At 34.5% G+C, this 9,087-nt stretch overlaps 1 protein-coding gene across 1 annotated transcript; it reads left to right on the top strand.

The window, feature by feature from the left end:
- The first annotated feature begins 4,438 nt into the window (after nt 1-4,438).
- Nucleotides 4,439-7,696, top strand: LOC115959061 (60S ribosomal protein L14-1). Its single transcript, XM_031077360.1, has 5 exons — nt 4,439-4,567; nt 4,825-4,926; nt 6,580-6,709; nt 6,782-6,894; nt 7,457-7,696. Exons 1-5 carry the CDS (start codon nt 4,454-4,456, stop codon nt 7,511-7,513), a joined length of 516 nt encoding a protein of 171 aa, XP_030933220.1. The 5' UTR covers nt 4,439-4,453; the 3' UTR covers nt 7,514-7,696.
- Nucleotides 7,697-9,087: the final 1,391 nt, after the last annotated feature.

Genomic DNA, 9,087 nt, shown 5'->3' with positions numbered 1-9,087 from the left:
CTGATATTTTCATTTTTTGTGTCTAAAGATAAGGCTAGTTCTATGTTCCAAGGTTTTAGGTTCGAGGGCTAGGTAATCTTTGAAAGTTCAACCTCAATTAAATCATGGTTGCTAAAATCAGTGTTTTTGTTTCACATTGACATTCGCTTTTCAAGCTTTGTCAATGAGGGGCATTCTATAGATACTCGATTTTGCACCTATGATTTAATTAAGGAGAATGACTCAAATGACCATCCATGTACCAAAAAAAAAAAATCATAATTGCATCACATACATCATTTTGTTCTTGCATTACATACATCATTTTGTCTTTGTATTACATGCATCATGTCATTCATTACATATCATGAAAATGATCTTGAGATTCTAACGGTCGCAACGCTGTTTTCGGTTTTTAAATCGGACCTTTGGATCAAAAGATATCGCACGATCAAGTTTGCACGGTCCATATGCATTGTGTCTAGGAAAAGTTGACCACGCACAATTTATTTAAATTAATTCTAATTGGTCAAATAATTAAAATTAATTAAATAATTTTGTGATTGGTTGATAATTAGGGTTAAAGATAGAGATGCATGCATAGGAATAAAAGGGATGATTGGATAACAATAAAATTGTGGATAATCTGAACTTTATCAAGATTTATTTTAAGGGATTTATCCATAAGATAATTGTTCAAGATAATTGTTCTTAAAAAGTCTGAATTATCCAGAAAAGAGATAAAAAAATCATAGATGGAGGATGAAAACATGTCTAGGTACAAGGACCAGTCAAAAAACCCTAAAAGGAGAGTCCAAATGGCACCTGAACACGGAAGTGCATTCGGCATCCAAGAGCCAATTTGGCACTTTTGGATTGCCGAACAGCACTTTAAAAGTGCCAAACTGCCATTATGTGGGATTTGGCCTAATGGCCTTTGAGTGACGATAAGATACACTCTTTTCGACCTTTTCGCAAAAGGATGAGTCCAAATTCGCATCCTAATCGCTCGTGCTTATTTTTTAGAGATTTCTGGCTTCTATAAATAGAGACCGAACCTCATAATTCAGCACCTTTTTTTTTACGCTCTGAGAGGCATATGATTTGAGGCTCTCAAATTGATGATACTTGTTGATCCTCTCTGATATTTGCTGCTAAAATTAGGGTTTTTAGGTTTCAAAGATAGCTGAATAAGTTTCTTTGAACCCTAAAACATCCTCTCAAGAACAAAGAGTGCGAATGCAAGAGTTTGTTTCTTAACCCTTTTTCTTATGATGTGATGTTGCATGTTATATTTCTTTCTTTTTCAAATATCCATAACATGAATTGTTAATTGTTGTTTTGTATACAACATGATTTTTTTTTTTTTTTTTATGTGATTGTCATAATCTCTTTCCTGAATGTCAATAATTTGCATGTGAACAATTCCTTTTATTAAAATAAAATAGATCTACATCTTTATTAGATGTAGATCTAACTTTTTCTCAATACAAACAAAAAACAGATCTGCATCTTTTCTAGATGTAGATCTAAATTTTTCTCAATATAAAAACATATCTGCATCTTTTCTAGATGTAGATCTGAGTTTTTCTTAATATAAAAACAGATCTGCATCTTTCTTAGATGTAGATCTAATTTTTTTCTCAAACAACAAAGAGATCTGCATCTTTATGAGATGTAGATCTAAATTTTTCTCAAATCAAAATTGATTTGTATCTTTCTTAAGATACAAATCTGATTTTTTTTAATACATGCAAATTGTTGAAATAAAGGAAGAGATCATGTACTACTATGTTTGTGTTTGTTTTAGTTCATGTTGCATAAATTTAAGTTATGAGTGAAACTCTCTTCTTAAAAAATCATTTCCATATTTTTTAAACATATAAAAAACAAATTTGATTTTTCTGTTATCAAAAAACCTTTTTTTTTTTTTTAGTTCTTTAAAAAACAGATTTGACACTTTTTCCAATCAAAAGACTATATTTTATGCAATAAAAACAGATCTGAATTTTTATCCCCAAAAACCTTTTTTTTTTACTAATCAAAACATATCTGAATTTTTTTAAAACAAAAGAAGAGACTTCATTCATAAATAAATTTGTGTGATTTAATTTTAGTGTCACATGTTCAACATATCATTCATGACATACATAAAAAGATACATTGGTCACAAGAGTCTATAAAAACCAGACTCTATTTAGGCGAAATGGGTGCCTAACACCTTCCCATTCCGTAACCTAACCTCCGGATTTAGATTTCTGGTTAAGTAGGTCTAGTCTTATCTTTACTTTTTATTTTTAGGTAGATTGTAACTAGGACAAAAGGCCATGTATATTTGGTAGATTGTAACTAGGACCCAAAGCTATGTAAAGTTCAAATTTTCAATTATGTATTTCATTATTCAATCAATGAATGGAACATTCAGTCATGGAGACTTGTGTTTAGTTTTTCTTATTTTTTGTACATAAAAAATAAGTGGCGACTCCATACTTCTTACCCAAAAAGAGAGGTGCCCTAAAAGGTACTCGAATCTCTTTTTTTGAGGGACACCGTTTCTCACAAGGTGCTGACTGGTGAGCGCGGTTGGGGTGGCTAGATGCGTTCCCACTCTCTTGATGGCCTGGACTAGTGGTCATTAACCTTGTTCGAACCATACAACCTTTTGTCAGAGAAAGATAAATTGCAAATCACAAATTTATTTATTTCCCATAGACACCGCCAACTGATGATGTAAAGAAAATCAGTAGGTTGAATGCTCCGGGCTTTAATGGACTAGGGGTTGTTGAAATGCCTAAAAAGAAAGAAACACAAGATCAAAGGTGACCGGGGTGAACTGACCAAGAACCTTCCCATGCTTAAGTTAATTTTTCTCTCTAGAACTCAAGAATCACAACTTTAGGAGTAGTAAAATCTTACTTTCATTTGATGTGGATGAGTCCTTATATAGTGAGCTTTGGGGTGGTTACTTGTTTAGTAACTTCCTCAACACGTGTGGAAGTTGGAAGGTTCAAACTTAATTTTCACAACTGCTATAGAAGTTAGAATGTTCAATCTTATCTCCTACAATTGTCACTAGAAGTTAAGTACTTAGTGGGAAGTTATAGTGATGAACAAGGATTTGCTTATACTTCAAAATAGTAGAACATGACCTGAATTACAAGCTTTCGTAAATAAATCCATTTCTGAGAATTTTCTAAGTGTTGTGAGGTCGTCCAGCTACTTCCCTGATGGACGACCTTCATACCCATGGACAACTTCCCCACAGTGGATTGGCCTTCCTATACTGAGTTAACCTTCTTGGTCCTGGATGACTCTATGGATGAATCAGAGATGGTACGATTTTTGGTTCACCATCAAATCCTTTTAATATACCAATCATAACTAATTAGAAATAATCACACGTGATTCACCTTAATTGTTTAGATGTGTGTTGACCGTTAAAACTTGATCTAACTATATCTTTTAAATTTTTTTTTTTTGAGAAGAACTATATCTTTTAATTTGATGGTTCAATTTAAGCACATAATACGTTGTTTTGATTGTTAGAACTTCTAAATTTATTTTCAACGACAAATTGGAAGATTGAACAACCAAAATGAAGATTTTGCCTCTTCAACAAATTTAAATAAGGGTTGCAAATGTGGTGTTTATAGGTAGCGGTTGTTGGTGGGGGTGGTAAGAGTTATGGACTTTATTAAAATAAACCATTTTTTTCTAACATGTTTAAAATCACATAATTTTAGTGTATTAAAATATGTTATTATAAGCTTGAGAAAGTTTATAAACACAACAAAATTTGACATTTATATTTTTTACAACATTGTTTTGAATTGTGATAGGTTTGAGTCTAATTTTATTTTATTTTGATTAATGATAAGCTAACACGTTAACTTGTCATGAAAAATATTGTGAGATTTTTATTTGGTTGTAGAAAACTTTTTTTTAGTTGGCAACCACATCATTAATAAGAACAGACAAAAAACTTAATTAAAAATAGTGTTCGATGATAAAGAGTAAAATTAAAATTTTTGAACCTTAGGGACCATATATGATATATCAAATTTATAATCATCATGGGAAAAAAAAATCAAAATGATACCAATATTATTATAAAGTACTTTGCATTTAGTCTATTTTTTTTTTATGACATTATAAAAAAAAACTCACACACACAAAAATAAAAATAAAAAAGAGACAATTTTTCTTTTTATATAGACTTTGAAATTAAAACATTACTTTTTATATAGACTTATTATTGATACCGTTTTTAAAAGATTCTCTACTCCTAATGAAAACAAATGAACTTGTGTTCCTCTTTTTTTTTTTTTTTTTTTAAGAGTATGAACTTGTGTTCCTTAAAACCGAGACAAAATTTATTAAAAACAAGGGGAATAAAAATTAAACCAAACTAACAAATTATGTACCAATCCATTGAAGACACGTGTTAAAGTCCACATAGGTTGAACCACATGGAATGACTACCCGTTCTGAAAAACCCTACTTAATACCATTTCTTTTCTTCGCAAAGCCCCTTCTGCCTCCCTCCCACAGCGTCTCCACTCCTTCAGATCCCAGGAAAAACACAATGGTATGTTCCTCTTAACCCTCTGTTTGTTTCCCAAGAAAACCCAGAAACCAGAACTACATTACAATCAACACTGCTACTTTTTCATGTAACTCTTAGCTGATTATTTGTTATCAATTTTGTTTTTTGTTCAGTTTTAAGTTGTTGGGTACATGTGTTTTGTGTGTGTGTGTAAGCACTGTGCAATGTATTGTGGTTATTTTTTTATGTTTGGTAAAATGAACAATTTTGTATTTGGGTATTTGGGTTTGAATTTGTAGCCGTTCAGGAGGTTTGTGGAGATTGGAAGAGTGGCGCTTGTGAACTATGGGAAGGAGTATGGAAGACTTGTTGTCATTGTCGATGTTGTCGACCAGAATAGGGTATGTTTTTCTTTTCTGTTGCAGTTTATTTATGATTGCTTTTGTTTTTATTATTCATTGAAATTGTATGTTTTGGGTCAAATTTTATGTTGCAATGATAAAGGGGACTAATAATTATATGCCTCAGCAGGAAAAAAAAGTAATGGTCTTAGAAAGATATTTGTAACAGTGGTTTGATAGATTAGTTGGTGAAAAAAATGGTAAAAGAAGGAATCAATTGTGGAATGTAATATTTTTTCGGTTCTGGTAATTGGGTTAGTGCAAAAGTTGGTAATTTTTTTTTTGACAAAGTGATAATGAAATGCTACATTTTTTTGGCAATTTACAATTTTCTGTGATAGCGTTCTTCTGATCCCCTCCCGCCCCCCCCCCCCCACCCCACCCTCTTTTTTATTATTATTGATATTCAAAGTTCAAACACACCCCTTGGTCTATCAGATACATTTTGTGCTGGGTTTCTGTGAAAACGATGCAATTAGGCTACTTAGCGTTATTTTTTAAACTATCGTGGACAATAGAGGGCCTAAAGCACTAAACATATAAAAACTATATTCACCCACACACCCTACCACTGTTGAAGGAAAAGAACAAGGGTGGGGTGGAGGGTGGGAAGTTTTCATCTTATTTAGTCAAAGGTATTGGATGTGTCTGTGGTAGATTATTTGCACCTTTCACCTCGTTATTATGCCTATTGAATCAGGGAGCTATGACCATTTTGTACGGCTTTGTGATAAAGCCTAGAACTGATGTGTGTTGTGTCACTCCTTGCCCTTTTCTTTGTGGTATTGTGTGTGTTAAAGAAGGGGAAAATTCCAGCAGTGGTTGCACTTGCATGTTCTATGTACATCTATTTAGGTGGGGTGGCCTGAACCTCAAAAAATATGCAGTGCATGTTGTTTCCTTTTGTCCAGGGTGCATTCATTCGTGCGTCTAAGCCACGTATCTCTTAGCGAGGTAGCCTGGAAGATGTGTGGTAGATTTTGTTTTCGTTGGTGTAATTCTTCTATAACATCCAATGCTACTTGTCAAATGTTTGCTTTGTCAATGCTAATGAGCTCTAGCTCAACTAGCACCTCCTCCCCTTGCAAGTTCTTGGTGGAGGGTGAGTCTGTGGGTTCAAAACTCACTATGTGCTCGTGTAACTTATCAATAAAGAAAATTTCTGCTTTGTCAATCAATTCTTTCTTCTTACAAAGCATATGTTTGCTTTTTCAATGCCAATGAGCTCTAGCTCAACTAGCAACTCCTGCTCTTGCAAGTGCTAGGTGGAGGGTGAGTTTGTGGGTTCAAAACTCACTTTGTGCTCTTGTAACAATCAATAAAGAAAATGTCTGCTTTGTCAATCAATTCTTTCTTCTTACAAACGTATGTTTGCTTTGTCAATGCCAATGAGCTCTAGCTCAACTAGCACCTCCTCCCCTTGCAAGTGCTAGGTGGAGGGTGAGTTTGTGGGTTCAAAACTCACTCTGTGCTCATGTAACTTATCAATAAAGAAAATATCTGCTTTGTCAATCAATTCTTTCTTCATATAAAACATATGGCACTCAAATCACCAATCCTATTGATATGATGTGATTGAGATATATGGTCTTCGAGGTATTCACAATCTCCAAAGTTGTACAAGTTGTAATTCCTGGTACTTTTATGCTACAGGCTCTTGTTGATGCCCCTGATATGGTGAGGACGCAAATGAACTTAAAGAGGCTTTCACTCACTGATATTAAGATTGACATCAAGAGGGTTCCAAAGAAAAAGACTCTGGTTGAGGCCATGGAGGCTGCTGGTAAGTGTTAAGATGTATTTGTCACCTTTTTCTTGTTTCCTGAATTGGAACTCACATATACTGTGATGGCAGATGTGAAGAACAAATGGGAGAGCAGTTCCTGGGGAAGGAAGTTGATTGTGCAGAAGAGAAGGGCCTCACTTAATGATTTTGATAGGTTCAAGATAATGTTAGCAAAAATCAAGGTTTGCAAATATTCTATTAGTATACCTTGCTCTAATCCTCATTTTGCAATAGTGTGGTTATGAAAAACTATGAATGTTTTACTGCACCATTTATAGTTTTGGATTCAGTTTGGTTCAGAATTGAGCATTTAGCCCCACCACAATAGACATTGTCCGTCAGGAGTCAAATGCCTAATTTTGGAGGCTGAGTAAGACTGGAACCCATGATATTATGTAGTACACCTACTTCATAATTTCATATCTACAAGCATCAAACAAAAGTTTGTGCAAACCCTATAATAAGATCTATATGATGGACCTCTAATTATAGGTAGTTAATAAAGAACACGTCCACATGATCACGAGCTATATAATTTTTAACCCTAGCATTTGTTTTCCTTATAGTCTGAAATGTTGCAATGCTAAAAATCAGTGGGTGCCCCAGCTCATGCCTATTGAACTATGAGCTCCCAGATCATTTTCTCATAATAAATTAGTATACTTGATATTGTAGAATTAAATTGTCAGTTCTTCAACTTCTTGGGCTATTATGATTTTAATTGCTGTATTATTGCGTATGCAGAGGGCTGGAATTGTCAGGCAGGAGCTTGCAAAACTCAAAAAAGAAAGTGCAGCCTAAGATGGTTCAATTTAATATGGTTTTGTTGGATCTTGTTTGAACTAGTTCTTGGTTTGTTCTCATCTATGTTTTAATTAGTTGCGTGAACCAATTAGCTGGTGTTTGTGTCGTGGATATTATGAGAAGTTTGACCTCTAGGAACTATTAATGAATTATATGCACTTTTTTTTTTCTTTATCAAAATATTAAAAAAAAAAATTCTGCACCTTTCTCTTCTCCCTGATCTTTGTGATGGTACCATGAAATTTTTAGACATTTAGAATTTATGTTTTTTTAATACTCCTATGATCTTTTCCCCTTTCTTTTATATTCTGTTTGCCTTTGTGTGAGGAATAAGGTAGGATTTTACTCAAAATTGTAAAATTTAGGAATTTCTAGGAGTAATTTCCCTCATTTGATGAATGGTTTGCTCAATTTGTTTTGCTGTAAAATAATTTCAAACAACATATTTAGATATTTGATGTTACATGTAAAATTTCAAGTATAAACTACCAAAACTGCCAGCGTTGGAGACTTAGTGACTGGACCGTTGTCACCAATCATTGGTCCGGTGGCTCTGACGACTGGACCAACTACACCTTGCCTAACCAATGATCAGGCTCAGGCCACTGCGTGCTTTTGAATAATATTTTATCAAATTTTTAAAGGTAAAACATTTTCAAGTTTGGTCAAATTTTACAATGAAACAAACATAGGAAAATGTTAAAAATATTTTCAGTGAAACGAAAGTGGTTCCATATTCAATAGAAGCGATACTTCTAAGGAATTTTAAATTTGAAAATTTCAAAGTATCCAAATTTCATAGAGGTGTCAATTGTACAAAATTTTCCAACGTTATCAACTCATGTACGTAACTATTAATTTTCTAGTTGTCACCAGCACCATTGATGTCACCTCCACTTGTCGTCACTATCAACATTATTGTTGCCGCTGCCATTGCGCATTGCAGTGGTCATCGTCATCTCCGCAGTGACCACGCCATTTATGCCACCAATTTAATAGCATCAGCATTTGGCTTCTCAAATGCCAAATTGTAAAATACATTTGGGCCCAAATTGCTCTAGCAACTGGATTGCTATTAATGCCGAATGCCAAATTTTTTTGGCATAGCGCTACAGTGCGATCTCATATGTGAGATTGCACTGTAGCGTTATGCTATCCAACAAATAATGTATTTTAATAGCGCTACAGTCCCCTCTTTCTATTTTTTCTCTCTCATCCCCTCACAGTCCGTTCAAGCCCCTCTCAAGCGAAGCTCCTGTCGGTCTCTCAAATCAAATCTCAAACGAAGCTCCGTCGGAAATCTCAAGGGTTCTCAAACGTTTGTGGGTTTGGAAATCTCAAGCCAGTCCATTCAAGCCCCATTTAACTTTTCACTCCATCTCACGCTCAGCCTCTCTCACGCAGCAACAAGGATGCCACAAGGTTGAGATCAGTGTGTGGTTTCGGTGTTTGGGCTTGATTTGTGATTTGATCGGCATGGGTTTCGGTGGCGTGGGTTTGATTTGTGTTCTGTGGGTTTGTTTTATGGTGGCTGTGGGTTTGTTGGTGGTGGCTGTGCTGTGTTGGTGGTG

The sequence above is a fragment of the Quercus lobata genome, chromosome 9, assembly GCF_001633185.2.
Source record: "Quercus lobata isolate SW786 chromosome 9, ValleyOak3.0 Primary Assembly, whole genome shotgun sequence".
Taxonomy (NCBI): domain Eukaryota; kingdom Viridiplantae; phylum Streptophyta; class Magnoliopsida; order Fagales; family Fagaceae; genus Quercus; species Quercus lobata.
This window is presented reverse-complemented; position numbering and strand designations above follow the sequence as displayed.